The sequence below is a fragment of the Alosa sapidissima genome, chromosome 11 (assembly GCF_018492685.1).
Source record: "Alosa sapidissima isolate fAloSap1 chromosome 11, fAloSap1.pri, whole genome shotgun sequence".
In the NCBI taxonomy this organism is placed as follows: domain Eukaryota; kingdom Metazoa; phylum Chordata; class Actinopteri; order Clupeiformes; family Clupeidae; genus Alosa; species Alosa sapidissima.
Window position 1 is genome coordinate 24,226,221 of NC_055967.1, and position 17,500 is coordinate 24,243,720.

A 17,500-nucleotide genomic window follows, 5' to 3' on the forward strand; every position below is an offset into this window, starting at 1 on the left:
GTGAGGTGTATGATGGTCCCCAACCCTCTGATGTGTGTGACCTGCTGGAAGGGGAGCAGTTTTTCGCAGGTTTTGAGAGAGGCATCGACGTCAACGCAGGTCAGAACACACACACACACACACACACACACACACACACACACACACACACACACACACACACACACACACACACACACACACTTACATTAGGAGTAGCCTGCACACAGTCAATATAGAGGACCATCTGGAAGGGGACTAGTGTTTTATAGCCTTTGCCAGAGGCATCAACAGCATTGCAGGACTGAGAGACGCCTCCACGTGTGTGCTGCTTCATTAAGATCACAATCCTCTGCTTGAGGCAAAGAGCTTTGAGTGAAATCTGTGAATGAATTAGCTTTGTGCTACACAAACACACTCCTTAGTATAAATGTGTGTGTGTTGTGAGTACAACACACACACACTCACTCACACACTGACCTGTGCGTCTGGATGCTGCTGTGTTCCAGATCGGCCAGACTGCGTGGAGGGCCGCCTGGCCTTTGTGTTCTACTCCCACCTGAAGAACCTGAAGGAGGTGTTCATCTGCCCCAGCACGGGGCTAGAGGGGCCCATCAGGGGACAGGTATGAGCACAGAGGGGCAATAAGGAAAGATGAGACCGGGTACATAAGGGGCAGGAGTGCACAATTAAGAACATGACAGTTAATGACTGATATGTGTGTGTGTGTGTGTGCGTGTGTGTGACATTGTGTGAGTGTGGTTTTTTGTATCATTGTGTGTGTGTGTATTTTTTTGTATCATTGTGTGTGTGTGTGTGTGTGTGTGCGCGCAGGTGTCGTTCTATAGAGGTGAGGTGCCCAGCGATCTGCCTGTGGAGGTACTGAAGAAGAGGAAAGGTCATGACAGCCAGTGGATGGCCACACTGCCCATCAGGCTTCCGGTAACTTTTGACACTAATGAACTGTTCTCAACTTACATTTGTTAGTTATGTATTCGTTTTTGAACTGGCATGTTATTTATTTATTAGGTAGTATATAAGGTAGATGTATTGAGTACAGGGTCCCCACGGGTCATGGAATTCTACATCCTCCAGTGGCCTTCATAAGATTCATAAGATTCTCATCATCATCCATTTACACCAGTCATGTGCAGCATCCTCAGTAGTAACTAATGCACACACACACACACACACACACACACACACACACACACAGCATGCACCTCAGAGCTAAGCATCAGCTTGGTCTAAATGTATCCCTGCTCTCTTGCCCCCACTGCTGCCCTCTCGTGCCCCCTACACTAGTGAGGGGCAGATAGATGGGATTACCCTCAATCCTGACCCCTGAACCCTGACCTCAGCCAGAGACCTCACTCAACCCAAACCTAATCCTAATACCAGACTTAGCCCCCAGCGCTCTTCAAGAGGACCCTGCCGGCCCATCAGTGTTTTTGTGTGTGTGTGTGTGTTTGTGTGTGTTGTCAACTGTATTGTTCTCTGAGAAATGTGTGTGTGTGTGCAGAAATGTGGCTCTGGGGTTTCAGCACACATGCTCAGGGTTAAAGGATCTCTGTGGTGTCCAAGTCACCTTTTTCCACATTCAACAAATATTTGCTTTATTTGTGTAACATACAATGTTGTAAGAGATACCCGATTTCACTGGGCAACAGCATGCCAGGATCATGACAGTGGCTCTAATTCTTACTGGCTAAACACAAATCACCTCATCGTCTACATAAGCCCTTCCGATATTTGGTGAATGTGGTAATCTACTGTAATCTAATGTTGTCTGTTGTCTATCTATCTGACGAGGTGTATGGTGCAAGATTTGATTTCGAAAAGTATCAGTAAATATATCTATCTATTTACAGACAGCACTTTCTGGGCAGCTGTGTTTGTGTGTGTGTGTGTCCTAGGAAGTAGGGCTGAGTGTGTGTGATGTTGCTAAGTTATCCCGCTTATTACAATAAACTCCACAGGATATGATTCTTTACATTTATTTGTTACTGTTTCTTCGTGGCTTTGACAGAAACAAATAGTTCACACACGCTGAACTTGAATCAAACATTCTTTAGAACACAGCTGATCAACTGTCTGCTTTCACTTATGAATGAAGTTCCATTGCAAGAAGTAACCAGACTACTTCAAGTGAATGGAGCATTCTGCAGCATTATGAATAGCCGTGTAATAACAGGTAGATAAAGTGGTAATACCTGTTCATCTGCCTATTCACACAGTTTCTCTGTCTGGCTGTCTGTCTTTCTCTCTCTAACTCTTTCACACACTCACACTCACACGCACACGCACACACTCACACACTCTCACACTCTCACACACACACAATCACACTCACACACTCACACACACACACACACACACTCTCACACACACACAATCACACTCACACACTCTCTCACACACACACACACACACTCACTCACACACACTCACAGGCTCCAGGGTTCGAGGGCGGCAGCAGCAGTGTGTTTGCGGAGCGGGAGTATCCGCCGCTGAACCTGGGTGACCCGGAGAGCGGCTACCTGACGGAGACCAACCTACTGGGCATCTCGCTCCGCATTGGGCAAGACTGGCGTAACATTGGCATGAACCTGGGCATCAGCTATCATGAGCTGGACCGCATGCAGTACAAACACAGGTGGGCGCATGATAGGGCCGTGCGGTCAGTTTAAATTGTGACTGACCAGCGATTATGAAAACAACATAATAGTCCCTTTTTAAATGATGCTCTCATTTTGTCTTGAGTTATACACCCAGCACACCCCTCTTCTTCACAGCCTAAACGGTTGTATAAATAGTCTTTTTTTTTTTACATTTCTTTTTACATTTGCATTTCAGCTGGTAAAAAGAAAGCTGTTGGAAAGTTTACGATAGTATATATATAAGTATATATACTCTTGATCCCGTGAGGGAAATTTGGTCTGCATTTATCCCAATCCGTGAATTAGTAAACACTCAGCACACAGTGAACACACAGTAAGGTGTAGCACACACACGGGGAGCAGTGAGGGGTTAGGTGCCTTGCTCAGGGGCACTTCAGCCGTGCCTACTGGTCAGGGTTCGAACCAGCAACCCTCCGGTTACAAGTCCGAAGCGCTAACCAGTAGGCCACGGCTGCCCCTAAAGCAACGTGCCCCATGTGAGGATAGATGGTCATTGAGTGATTGAGTAATATTGTTAAATAATCGTGATCTCAATATTGACCAAAATAATAGTGAGTAATATAAAAACATGACCAAGGGCATTATTGGGCATTATTAGCGATTGGGGGCGATGTGGACATGGGCACCCCTGCGTTCTTGGGCTTCAGCTAACTCAAGCTTGAGCTTGGGACATATTCAAGGGCATTTGGTTCCATGCGCTGCATCACTGTATCGGGGCATGAGAGCATCAGAGATGTGAGGGCACAACGTGGGCATCAGCCACTGTTGATTTGGTCGGAAAAGCAGGACATTGGTGGCCATGAGCATGATGCATGATGATGGTGTGTGTGTGTGTGTGTGTGTGTGTGTGTGTGTGTGTGTGTGTGTGAGAGAGTAGGGGTCTGTGTTTCGCACCAGATTCCACGGGTGTAAGATAGGGTCCTAGGGGTGTGTGTTTGTGTGTGTGTGTGAGAGAGAGAGAGAGTAGGGGTCTGTGTTTGGCACCAGGTGCCACAGATCTGATCTTTGCTCACAGCGCAAAGGTTCTCCGTATAGACCCTGGTGGGCATCAGAGAGAGAGGACACATTTAAGCACAGATGGCAGAGATCCCTTGAGCACAGCAGGGATGTTTAATATAGTCTGTGTGTGTGTGTCAGAATATGTAGAGTGTGTGTGTGTGTGTGTCTTTTTGTGTGTGAGTGTATGTAACAATCACTGGCACACGCCATCTTGAGTCACAATCCCAATTAAAACACTGGAATATGACCATAAGGTATAGGAGTAGAGAGTGTGTGTGTGTGTGTGTGGTCAAACACATGTCTGCACCCTCATGCATGTTAATGTGTTTGACACACACATGCTGATGAGCAGGCCCATGTGTTGGGACTGGTGCAAAATCACATGAAGCTTGTGTTGTGTGTGTGTGTCTGTGTGTGTGTTTTGTGTTTGTGTGGGTGTGAGAGTGAGACAGAGCGTGTGTGGGGGGGGGAGTGAGACAGAGACTGTGTGTGTGTGAGAGAGAGAGAGAGAGAGAGAGAGAGAGAGAGAGAGAGAGAGAGAGAGAGAGAGAGAGGATGAGAACAGGATGAGAATTTTGATTGTTTTAATCTCTGTCCTGCCAGTCATCGCTAAGCCATCTGGAACACTGCAGGAGATTAAATACACACACACACTCACACACACTCACACACACACTTACACACACACACACACACACACACACACACGTCTCTGTTCTTTTTTTTTCTTCTCACGGCCAGTTTTTTTTCTTTGCATGTCCTCAGATCAATCCTCTCTCTCTCTAGTGCTCTCTCTTTCTCATCTCCCTCTCTCTTTCCCTCCCTCCCTTCTTCTCTCTCCCTCTCTTTCTCGTCTCTCCTCTATCTCATTTTTCTCTCCATCCCTCTTTCTTTTTCCTCCTCAGTTTAATTTTATTGACATTAAATGACTTTCGATGTTGTTGAGCATGTATGAGCAAGTATGACTAAATTCAGAACCAAAAATAACAACTGATTATAATAACCCTCCTCCCTCTCCACCCCCCCCCCCCCCCCCCCCCCCCCTCCCAAACACACACACACACACACACACACACACACACACACCCCTAGGCTTGACCTTGGCTCCCTGGTTCTGGAGATGCTCTTCCACTGGGCTCGTGCCCAGCAGGGCGAGGGGGCGGTGCCTCGGCTGATTGATGCCATGCTGGACAGCGGGAGGCGGGACTTAGCGGAGGAAGTGGAGGAGATCGTGAGCGTGGGCAAGAGGAAGTACCAGGCCTCTCTGAAGAGGGTGGGGCTTCAAGAGGAAGTGCCCAGCACTGGCGAAACACAGCCCTCTACATGACGCAGGAGGAGGAAGAGGAGTAGTGGACTCTCCTGTCGTCTCTCTTCCCCCTCTGGCATCCTCTCCCTCTCCTCTTTTCCTCTCTCCTCCCCCTCTCCTCTCATCTCTCCTCCACTTCTCTCTTCCCCCTCTCCTCCCCTCCTCTCCTTCACTCTTCTCTTCCCCCTCTACTCTCTCTGCTCCACCTCTTTCCCCTCTCCTCTTCTCTCCTCCCCCTCTCCTCTCATCTCTCCTCCACTTCTCTCTTCCCCCTCTCCTCCCCTCCTCTCCTTCACTCTTCTCTTCCCCCTCTACTCTCTCTGCTCCACCTCTTTCCCCTCTCCTCTTCTCTCTTCCCCCTCTCCTCTCTCTCCTTCACTCCTCTCTTCCCCCTCTCCTCTCTCTCCTTCACTCCTCTCTTCCCCCTCTCCTCTCCTCTCTCCACCACTCCTCTCTTCCCCTCCCTCTGGCGTGCTCTTTCCTCTCCTCTCCTCTCCTCTCCTTCCTGTGAGAGAGCAGATGGCAGCTCATTGCCCGCGTGCCTGGTGCCGTGGTCCAGACTGGATATGATGTCAGATTAAAGTGCCCACTAGCTTCAGGCCAGAGCCTCATCACTGGGATAACACTTTCTGATTCCTCACCATGCTGGCTGCTTCAAAAGGGCCTGCTAGACACTGTGAATGTGTGTGTGAGTGAGTGAGTGAGTGAGTGAGTGAGTGAGTGAGTGAGTGAGTGAGTGAGTGAGTGAGTGAGTGAGTGTGTGTGTGTGTGTGTGTGTGTGTGTGTGTGTGTGTATTAGTGAGAACCTGAGTGAACGTGAGTCTGCACACATACAAGACAGTTAGAATGTGAATAGATGTTAAACTGCACACATTGTTGTGTTGTTGTCACACCGGTATGTTTGTCTAAACATGAACTGATGAACACATCGACCTTGTCAAGGTTTTTTTAGTACAACTATTGTTACAATGAAGTACAAAACAACATGGATTGGTTAAACACTTAATATTTATTCATGTTTCAATGTGTCAATGTCCCTTATGTATTTTACCAGACCAGTTATTTCTGTGAATTAAAACTGGATTTCACCGTTGAACTGTAGTGAAAGCCTTTTTTATACCTTTTTACCTCTACTGTAGATAGATAGATACTTTATTGATCCCCAAGGGGAAATTCAAGAAATTCACCTCTTGGCTTGTAAGAATGTTGTCGTGAGCACTGCTCAATATTCTCAGGACTGCAATTCTGCATTCCCGGCAGATTCTTCCCCATCCATCACGTTACACTATTTTTGCATCCAAGGTCACGCAGTGTAGAGACATCGTCACCGTGACGCAATACCGGGCCCTCCCTCCCGCTCTGCCACACGCCGACCTGCCTACCTTGATTAATGGCGGATGCGAGCCGTAGCTGCAGTACCGCAAGTTTAGCATCAGGGGGCAGAGATGTGCATTTGTACTATTTTCTCTACCACCACGACATGCTTCTCCGTCCCACCTCAACCCCCCCACCCACCCCCTCCGTCTCTACGCTCCCCCTCCCTCTCGCAGGCACACAAATGCTAGTAACGCCGTCAGGTCTGACTACTGGAGCTCTGTCAGCGCTGAAGACAAGCGAAGGAAACGCTCTTATCGTAGACAGTCAAGATTTGCCCAGTGAGGTCCGAGCATACGGTAAGTAGAGCACTTGAGTGAAATAAGATTCTCTTCGTTTTTCATTAAGCCGGGAACAGTTATCTAATTGTAACGTTATGGGGAAATGCAGTTAGTAGTAGTAGCCAAGTCTCAGACCTACCAATGCAATAATGCAATGCATCCTCCTGCAAGAAGGCAGTTCTCATCTCCGCTTTGATGAAACATGTGAGTTGTGTATTCGACACCGAAGCGCTGTTTTACTTGATTGGCTGTAGGGGAGATAGCGGTCTGCACTATACTGCGGCTCCAGGCGGACTGTTCCCCGTTATGTAGCGAGACACGATTACCCATAAGGATGTGACGCGAGCCAACATTCCGCCTCTTCTGATGGGTTGACTGCAAACGTTTACTGGGAGTGAAATTCAGCGATAACATCAGTTAGGTTGTGATGTTTGGCTGGCAGTCATCTTTAATTCCAGTGACACAACAAAACATCATTCACACTATTCCGATTTTTACAGCAAACATCTGTTTGATGTTGGAACTCCAAGTCACCCGAATAGGCTAACTTACAGGGCTGTCCCTTAGCATAGTATTAAATCGGTGATAGCTGCTAGTGCATTCATGCCGCCGTTCATTTTACTAACGTTGACATCAATGCTAGCTAGCTAGTCGCCCCTACACTGACATTACTAATGTGTTTTCATTCCCGGATTAATTTAGCCGCTACAGTCTCAGTGAGAATTCCTGACAGACCGTGCATCCGCTGGGGGCGTGACTTTGGTGTAACGGGTCTGTCGTGTCCCGCAGCCCGGCCTGAGGGCTCGTAAGGGGGGGTTGTATGGCTTACAGGATTGATGCGGGGTTTCTAAAATCAAATTGCGGCAGAGGGAGCAGAGTCGTGAGTAGCGTGCGTCGTTACGTGCGTGCGCGTAGGATAGGATAGCGCGTTCACGACACAAGCAATCTGGGAGATGAAAAAATCCTACAATCCTACACCAAGTAAGCTAGTGAATAAATCCAGAATTCTGGGCTTTCAAAGTGGCAGTCTGTGCTCTCTTATCGAAATAAATTTGCCCAAGGGTCGGAGAATTTAAACCATGAAATATGATTGAAAGCCCAAAGCTAACATATTCCAGCACTCAGGATTTTTTAATTGATCGTGTAACAACGTTATAGCAGGTTCACAGATTATTCCTGCAGTAAAGATGTGAACCACATTGGTTGAGCGTCCTCTTTTTCTGTATTTTAATTTTTCCACACTCATTCTGGTCAGTGACGGTTGTTCCCTCTATCCACACACACACACACACACAGTGTAGCTAGAAAAGACAGTGAGACCCGCTAGCACCATGTCAAGGCCGGCTCAACAGCTGACAGAGGGAGACAGGAGAGCACTGGTCATGTGATGTAAACAGACTAGTATGCCTCGTTTAAAACGGCACTAGATTACAGCCGCAGGGCTTGTTAGGCACCAGATGACACCAATAAGCTGTGTGTGGGTTGGCAGGCAGTTGGGTTTCATGGCAATGAGGTTGTCGATGTACAGATACAAATTTACCGATGTGTGTGAATCTCACCTCATGGCCAGTCAGAAGTGATTTACCACCAGCCTCATTCAGACAGTACTCACTAGCAAACCACAGGACCTGCACTAAAGTGATTTGAAACACACACATGCATGCACATATGGATACCAGGAAAACAGATGGATCCTGGTGGTGAGTGTGTACACACTCGCACACACTCGCTCACTCACTCACGCACACACACTTACTCACACACTCACACCTGTAGGCCTCAGCTGTCTGCGAGGCAGAGGTGAAACCGATGCTCCCTAGGGTCACTACTGCTCTCAGCCAATCAGGCGATGCCATATAGAGGGGGTGGGGCCCTCCACTCTGACAGAGACTGAAGGAGGAAGCTTTGTCATGGATGTGATCATCATCTATAATTCACACACATGCAGCAAAATAACCCAATCGCTTCTACCCTGCATGTAGGACTACTCACATCAGAGAGAGGGAGAGAGAGGGAGGGGGGCAGTAGGAATGAAAATCATAACCCTGTGTGGAGGCAGTGTAAGGAGGGCAGAATTATCATTTGAACTGTGTGTTTGTGTGTGTGTGTTTTAAACATTAGCTCAGGAGTGAACACTCACCAGAGACATGAACACACACACACACATACTCTTCTGCTCTCACCATGACAACTGAAACCATGACAACTGCCAACAGCACCGAGCTGCTCAAACCAAACCCATCTCTGACAGGAACGAGAGAGCAAGGGAGGTAGAGAGAGGGAGAACAAAGTGTCTGTGTGACAGACGAGAGGAGAGAGTGTGACCGAGGGAGGTGACAGGGTGCCTGGCAGACAGAGGGATGGAGAGAGAGAGAAGAGTGGCTGAGGACAAAGTGGTGAGATGAGAAGATTGGACAGATAGTAGATGAACAGAGACTGTGTCCTCTAATGGTGCTGAGAGAGAGGGAGGGAGAGAGGGAGGGAAAGAAGAAACATGGAGAGAGAGATGTTATGTGTAAGAACTGGGTGAAGAGGTGACAGACACACAGACAAACATAGACAGACAAACAGGCAGACAGCTGCTCAACTGTAAACTCGACTGTGTGTGTGTGTGTGTGTGTGTGGTGAAGAGGGCAGAGGCAGACATCCTGTGATCCATAATTTTGTATGTGGATGCTGATTACTCTCTGGCAGAATTGGGTCAGAACTCTTATTGGGTCAGAAGCAAGCCTGTTTCAGCTGCTGTCCATACATGCCAAACATGCACACACACACACACACACACACACACACAAACCCGTCTCTAGAGTGTCAAACTGATCTCCGTGCTCACCTTGAACACACACACACACACACACACACACATACTTTTCTGCTCTGTCTAGCTGCTCTCCACACATATACACACACACACACACACACACACACTCTCTCTGAGTTGCACGCATACCTAAAACACTCCAGATGTCAAGAGGCTGACAGAGCCACACACACACAGACACACACACACAGACAAAGGCTGCACATGATAAATGACAAGGGGCCGTTTTTCAGGAGACCCAGAACACCCTCTTGATTCTTTGACGGTTTTACGTGTACACTCTGTAGTGAGGCAGGGCAGGGTTAAAGTTTACCTATAAACAGATGAAGAGATTGGGGTGTGTGCTTGTGTGTGTAAGTGTGTTTGTGTGTGTGTGTGTGTGTTGGGGGGGGGGGGGGTAAGATTGGAAAGAGAATGAGTCATGTCAGGTTATTTGACACACACACACACACACACACCAACACATATTATGGGAGTGGATGAGAGGAAGACATTATGGCTGCGTTAGTGTCTCAATGAGATATGAGACATGTGTGTGTGTGTGTGTGTGTGTGTGTGTGTGTGTGTGTGCGTGTGTGTGTTTGTGTGTGTGTGTGTGTGTGTGTGTGCGAGTTCATGGTGTGTGTGCAATCTATTGTCTTCTTTTAAATTGGTGAGTGTGTGTGTGTGTGTGTGTGTGTGTGTGTGTATTTGTGTGTCTGTGTGTCTGTGTGTGTGTGTGTGTGTTAGGGATGCACGATATATCGGCGGCCGATATATTATTAGCCGATAAGTGAAAAAATGAAAATATTATTATCGGTCCGATAATTCTGGCCCATAATTTGCGCCGATATTTTTTAAAGTCCTAATATAGGCCTACGTAAGGTCCATCTGGCTACACTGAGCTAGCCTACTTGAGCTTGGTTGGCTATACTTTTTCCTCAATATGATGTCAGCGGTGTGAATGTATTTCACCACTCAAAATCTGTGGATATGCGTTCATTTGGGAATCTGTGCATCTCAAAATCCTCTCGTGAATGATCCGCCATTTAACCTTAACAGAGCGGAGCTCAGCCCTATCTAAAGCCGTCTTGTGCTGGTGTGTTTGCACTTTTCCGCGCTGGTCGGGGAAACAAATAAACAAACTCGTTAGTGGGACGAGTACATAAGTAGGCCTAGTTCTAAGTTGTGTTTTAGTATTATATTTGCATTACTTTAGCTTGGGTTTTGTATTATTACCTAGAAATATGCTAACCATTCGTGCTTCAGTTCCAGACAGGTCATCATAATAAGTTATTAAAACCTTCGGGGCTAACGCCTTTCATTTCTGCTGCAGCAGGTTGTGCGCAACAGAGTAGACAGACATAAGATACAGTCTGAGGAGTTGCAGCTTTATTCAGTTACCCGCAGTTGAAACTAAACCTAAGTTTCCCTCACAAACTCTGATTTAGTCGCTATACTGTAGCTTATTCCAAGCTGAGCCGTTTATGAGCGTTTAGTCAAAGATGGTTGATTACGAAGATACTTCATGAGAGGCCATTTCCTGTCCCTGGAAATTTATGCAAATAGGGTAGCAGTACACGCCCCCGCACGTTTATGCAGTGATCGGGCTCTCTTTTTAACATTGAGGTCTATGGCAGAATCCAAGAATTTCCCAGAATTTGTCAAAGCCTTATTTTTCTGAGCAATGGATGCACATTTCGGACACGGTATCATGATCTCCAAACCCTCCTCCCTATTTCAGTAGAATGTCGTGATAGTATGACCCTCCAGTCAGGAGAATTAATGTTTAATTAATTAAACATTAATGAAGGTGTACACCAAGTTTATTTTGTACTCCGGCTTGTCTGGCGTGGAACCGAGGCGTTCAAACATAAGTCATACGTCAGTGACACGCCCCTGTGCAGGCGGGAACTGAACCAGAGCCTGTCTCTGACTGAACTCCACTTTGCCCTCATAGACATGAACTAGGACGACCCATCTTGCTACGCATTCATTATCTTTGGTTTAGTCCTAAATGAAAACGATTCAAACTCTCTAGCCACTCACTCGCAATTCACTGACGTCAGGTTCACTTAAAGGAGCCACACATACTGTAGGGCTAGGCTACTGTTATGTTGTTGACCGCCGTACTATTGAGGACTATTATGAGTTCTGTCCATCATTTGGTGGTAGGTAAAATTACTGCAATAAAATTATGCTTATTAAATGCTTTCCCCAAATCACTTTTCACAATTTTTTTTCAAGAGTAATATTATCGGTTATCGTATCGGTATCGGCCACAACAAACCAATAAATATCGGTTATTGTTATCGGCCCTAAAATTCCATATCGGTGCATCTCTAGTGTGTGTGTGTGTGTGTGTGTGTGTGTGTGTCTGCGTTCGAGTTTATGGTGTGTGTGTAATCTTTTGTGTTCTTTTAAATTGGTGAGTGTATGTGTGTGTGTGTTTGCTTTGATCTAATTCTCCAGTGGCTGAGAAGTGTGTTGCGGGAAGTACTAGGCTGAAGTACTTTGTAGTACAAATGCAGTACAAATATGTAGTACTAGTAGTACTACATATTTCTCAACATTATTTAACCTGTCCTACATGCTGAGTCTTTACGTGTGTAGGTGTTTGAGTGTGTGTGTGTGTGTGTGTGTGTGTGTGTGTGTGTGTGTGCAGTGTTTCCCACAGAATTGAATTCTATTTGTGGTGGTAGGTTTGCAGAATTAACTTGAATGCAACAGTTTTTAACAAATTAGCGCAGCGTGATTATGATGCTAGATTTAAGACCAAATTTAAGCACAATTTAGTACAACCTGGAAAATCATTGTGTTGTGGTGTATGTATGGGAAACAATGGTGTGTGTGTATGCGTTTTAAAGGTCCAAAGTGTGTGATGTGTGTGTGTCCAAAGTGTGAGGTGATGTCTGAAGGTCCCTAGAGCTACATGTTATCTGGGCTCTATGTAGGTGAAAGCATCCTCTGGCCTTCTGCTGTGTGGAGTCGGCCAGTCCTGATTGGCCAGTTGCTTGGGCTCGTCTGGTTACTGTGTGTGTGAGTTCAAGCTTTGCCACAGTAGCAGGGGGCAAAGGTCAGGCTAGCAGTGCAGCACACACACACACACAGGGCTAAGGTCAGGCTAGCTATTCTGCATACAAACACAGGGTTAAGGTCAGGCTAGCTATTCAGCAACACTGTACTTACCTTACGCTTATCTCATAGTGCTTTGAAGTGGGCTCTCAAACTTAGATTACCGGCTTGGGCCTGTGTGTGTGTGTGTGTGTGTGTGTGTGTGTGTGTGTGTGTGTGTGTGTGAGAGAGAGATATAGAGGGAGGCAGAGGGAGGAGGCCATTGATATGGTTGTGGTGAATAGCGCTATATAATTGACCTACTTACTTACTAACTTACTTACATGTCATGGGGATACACTGTATCCTTGGATTGAATGAGAGAGAGAAGGGAGATGAGGGAGGATTACTGGCCAGAAGTGTGGAGCAATCAAAAGCCATATCACAACAACAACACGTTACATTTATATAGCGCTTTTCTCAACACTCAAAGCGCTTCACATGGAAGGGGGGACCTCACTAACCACCACCAATGTGTAGCACCTACCTGGGTGATGTGCTTCAACGCACCACATCCTCAGCCATTATGCGCCAGAACGCTCACCACACACCAGCTTGAGGTGGAGAGTGAGGGAGTGAATGAGCCAATTACACTGGGGGATGATCAGGGGGCCAGATTGAATGAGCCAGGTTGGAAATTTAGCCTGGACACCGGGAATCCCCTACTCTTTGCGATAAGTGCCATGGGATCTTTAATGGCCACAGGACCTCGGTTTAACGTCTCATCTGGAGGACGGAAGGATATCAGAGCCTTATCAGAGCCATATCAGAGCCACATCAGAGCCAGATCAGAGCCATATCAGGGCCGTATCAGGGCCAGATTAGAGTCAGTTCCTCTCTTCCAGACTCTGCTGTTTACAACTACAACAAGGTGTAGAATGGCCTTGTTAGTCTGTTTGAGTTTAGTGTTTGATGGGACACCTTTAAGAGAAGCAGAGCTGAGGTAGGTATTTTGTGTGTATGTGCGTGTGATCACGTGTGTGTGTGTGCTGCCAGAGGTGTTTGTGGGGAGAAGCTGAACTGGGGACATTGTTCCAGCTTCCTCACTGCTGTTGTTGATGCAGAATCACAGCATACAGGTCAAACTGACTGCCACTGGAGTGTGTGTCCTTGTTTCTATGTTATATCTGTTTGTGTGTGTTAATGTGTGTGTGTGTGTATGTGTGTGTGTGTGTGTGTGTGGTGTTTGTGTGACCTTGTGCTGTGATTATAAGGGTTATAATCTGTTATAGCTACTGTATCCCAGCTGTAGGCTCCAGTGCTATCTCCTTTTTCACTGGTGATGAGCCCCTACTAGACACACACACACACACACACACACACACACACACACACACACACACACACACACAGACACACAGACACACACATACACATACACATTACACACACACACACACACATACACACACACACACACACACACACACACACACTCACAAACACACACACACACACACACTGTTGCTGGCTGCTGCTAGCCATGGCTGACTCAGGGAGCAGGGCTACTGTTGGCCAGTGGTCAGAGGAGGGTTGGAGCAGGGGACCCAAAAGGTTCTGATTCGGTCATCCTGTGGGTCCTCATGGCGAATACCAGCTGAATCTGGTTTCAATATTACTTTAGATTCAGCTGTGTGTGAGTGTGTGTGTGTGTTTTTAGAGCAGTGTTTCTCAAAGTGTGGTCCGCAAGCTATCCCAAATGGTCCGTGAGCAGACGTGGTAAAAAATAATATAGATGAGTTGTTTGCAATATTGAACCAACGTGTATGTAAATCCAAACAGTTCTGCAACACTGTCTATGTAAGGTATGCCAGTTTAAATCATATGAATCCTCTGACACAATAAGCAAAGTGCAAAGACAATAAGTAACGTGGTTCAGTGAGTAGGCCTATTGTGTAGGCTAATATACTGTTGAAGTGGAGGACTTCTGTTCTAGTGTCTGTAGATCTGATTTTCAATTTTAACTCTACAGGTGTCAAGTCAAGTCAAGTCAAGTCAAGTTTATTTATATAGCGCATTTCATACACATTCAATGTGCTTTACATAAACAAAACAAAACAATAATAACAAGCAGAAAGCATCTGAGAACAGTTTGGTCTTAAGTCTAGATTTAAAACTGGCTACAGTTGGGGCCTTTTTATATTATATATATATATATATATATATATATATATATATATATATATATATATATATATATATATATATTAAGTATATATACTCTTTTGATCCCGTGAGGGAAATTTGGTCTCATCCCAATCCGTGAATTAGTGAAACACACTCAGCACACAGTGAACACACAGTGAGGTGAAGCACACACTAATCCCGGCGCAGTGAGCTGCCTGCAACAACAGCGGCGCTCGGTGAGCAGTGAGGGGTTAGGTGCCTTGCTCAAGGGCACTTCAGCCGTGCCTACTGGTGCTACCTACGTGCCTGCTTCAACATGTTTAGTTCTAACAGCAGGTTTTACTAACAGAGTTTTCTCCTGAGACCTGAGAGGTCTGGAGGGTGTGTACTGCTGAAGCATGTCTGATGTATTTAGGTCCTGCTCCATTAAGTGATTTATAAACAAGCAGTAGTGCTTTAAAGTCAATTCTGTGACTTACTGGAAGCAAGTGCAGGGACTTAAGAATTAGAATGTGGTCAGTTATTTTAGTGTTTGTGAGAACCCAGTCTTAGGGTTGCCACTCTCCTTGACACAAAAGGGTTGAAGGCAAAGGATACTGTTAAAAATCTTGGTGTATTAATTGACAGTGATCTAAATTTCAACAGCCACATGAAAGCGATAACTAAATCAGCTTTTTACCACCTCAAAAATATTGTCAAACTCAGAGGGCTGATGTCAAAACATGACTTAGAAAAACTCATTCATGCATTTATCTCCAGCAGGGTTGATTACTGCAATGGACTGTTCACAGGCCTTCCTAAAAAGACTATTAAACAGCTTCAGGTGATACAAAATGCAGCAGCTAGGACTCTAACAAAAACTAAAAGAACTGACCACATTACTCCAATTCTTAAGTCCTTGCACTGGCTTCCAGTAAGTCACAGAATTGACTTTAAAGCACTATTGCTTGTTTATAAATCAGTAAATGGAGTAGGACCTAAATACTTGTCAGACATGCTTCAGCAGTACACACCTTCTCGTCCTCTCAGGTCCCAGGTGAAAAACCTGCTAGTAAATCCTACAACTTTCGGATGACATTAAAAAGGCCCCAACTGTAGCCAGTTTTAAATCTAGACTTAAGACCAAACTGTTCTCAGACGCTTTCTGCTAACTGTGCCGAGTTACAAATTCTGGATCTGCCTCGATAATTATTCTACTTTGTCTTTTATTACTTTTTAAGTTACTAATTATTCTTTATTTTTAAATGATTTTACCTTGTGTTTTATGTTTTCTTTTTATTATGATCTTTACCTTTTAACTATTCTTTGACTATATTGCCCTTCTATGCTTTTATTTGTTATTACTGTTTGGTTTTGTTTATGTAAAGCACATTGAATGACCTCTGTGTATGAAATGTGCAATATAAATAAACTTTTTGTATCACCTGAAGCTGTTTGATAGTCTTTTTAGGAAGGCCTGTGAAAAGTCCATTGCCGTAATCAACCCTGCTGGAGATAAATGCATGAATGAGTTTTTCTAAATCATCTTTTGACATCAGCCCTCTAAGTTTGGCAATATTTTTGAGGTAAAAAGCTGATTTAGTTATCGCTTTCATGTGGCTGTTGAAATTTTGATCACTGTCAATTAATACACCAAGATTTTTAACAGTATCCTTTGCTTTCAACACCTTTGTGTCAAGGACAGTGGCAACCCTAAGTCTTTTCTCCTTTTCTCCTTTGTGCAGCTGAAGAAAATTTTGAGACATCCAGGTGTTGATTTGTTCTATACACTGACACAGAGATTTGAGGGGACCATAGTTGTTTGGTGACAGAGCTAAGTAAATTTGTGTGTCATCTGCATAGCTATGATATGAAATCAAATTATTTTGGATGATTTGTCCAAGTGGGAGCATATAGAGGTTGAATAATAGTGGCCCCAAGATCGACCCCTGGGGAACACCACAGGTCAATGACATTGGTGTTGAGGTACAGTTTCCAATGGCAACAAAGAAACTCCTTTCTTGTAGATATGATTTCAGCCAGTTGATAACTATGCCTGTAAATCCAACCCAGTGTTCTAGTCTGTGTAATAAAATATTAATATTATTAGAAGTGTATTTGTATGTCTGGTGTGTGTGTGTGTGTGTGTGTGTGTAGTGTAGTGTTTTACAGGAGTCTTTGGTGTGTGTGTAAGAGATGAGAAAGAGGCTTTGAGTTGAGTTGTGGGAGAACTGCGGGAGGAGTCACTGCTCTTACAGTAAACTCTTTCTTCTGTGTGTGTGTGTGTGTGTGTGTGTGTGTGTGTGTGTGTGTGTTTATATTGGTCAGCAGGGACTGGGCTCTTGCCTTAAAAAGCAGCAGGGTAGCAAAAGGCAGCAGACGACGTAAGAGACATCCTTTCCGTCTTTCCAGAAAGAGAGATGCATTGTGGGAGAGGAAAGAAACACCCCAGCAGAGAACACAAGGCCACACAAGGCCACAGTCACCAGCAGAGAACACAAGGGGAGTCGGTCACTAGGGACCAGAGGAGAGAAGGAGAACGAGAGAACGAGAAGGACGCTTGGGATGGGGGGAGGGGGGGCGAGAAGAAACGAGAAGGACACTTGGGTGAAAGAGAAGTGAGAGAGACTCGACTGCGTGCAGAGAGACGAGAAGTCACGAGAATGGTGTGTGTGTGTGTGTGTTTTGAGAGAAAATGGAGAAATGGAAATCTAGAGATAGACTGTGAATTAGTAGAGAAATTAAAATGTAATTTAGAGAGAGACAGAACCTAAGAGTATGGTGTGTGTGTGTGTGTGTGTGTGTGTGTGTGTGTTTTTGTTTGTGTGTATGTGTGTGTCCAGTGTGACTTAGTTTGGTG

General features: G+C 45.5%; 2 protein-coding genes across 2 annotated transcripts in view; both read left to right on the forward strand.

The window, feature by feature from the left end:
* The window catches only part of pidd1 (p53-induced death domain protein 1), a 15,379-nt gene extending 10,265 nt beyond the window's left edge, over positions 1-5,114 (forward strand). The window contains exons 12-16 of the mRNA XM_042109817.1: positions 1-99; positions 489-604; positions 814-921; positions 2,433-2,635; positions 4,752-5,114. The exon at positions 1-99 is cut by the window's left edge and continues 25 nt beyond it. Of these exons, the coding sequence (XP_041965751.1) occupies positions 1-99; positions 489-604; positions 814-921; positions 2,433-2,635; positions 4,752-4,986 (761 nt within the window). The 3' untranslated portion in view covers positions 4,987-5,114. The remainder of the gene's footprint in view (positions 100-488; positions 605-813; positions 922-2,432; positions 2,636-4,751) is intronic.
* Positions 5,115-6,512: 1,398 nt separating this feature from the next.
* slc25a22a (solute carrier family 25 member 22a) overlaps positions 6,513-17,500 on the forward strand; it is a 35,942-nt gene continuing 24,954 nt past the window's right edge. Inside the window, exon 1 of the mRNA XM_042109851.1 lies at positions 6,513-6,638. The gene's annotated coding sequence lies outside the window, so the exon portion shown is untranslated. The remainder of the gene's footprint in view (positions 6,639-17,500) is intronic.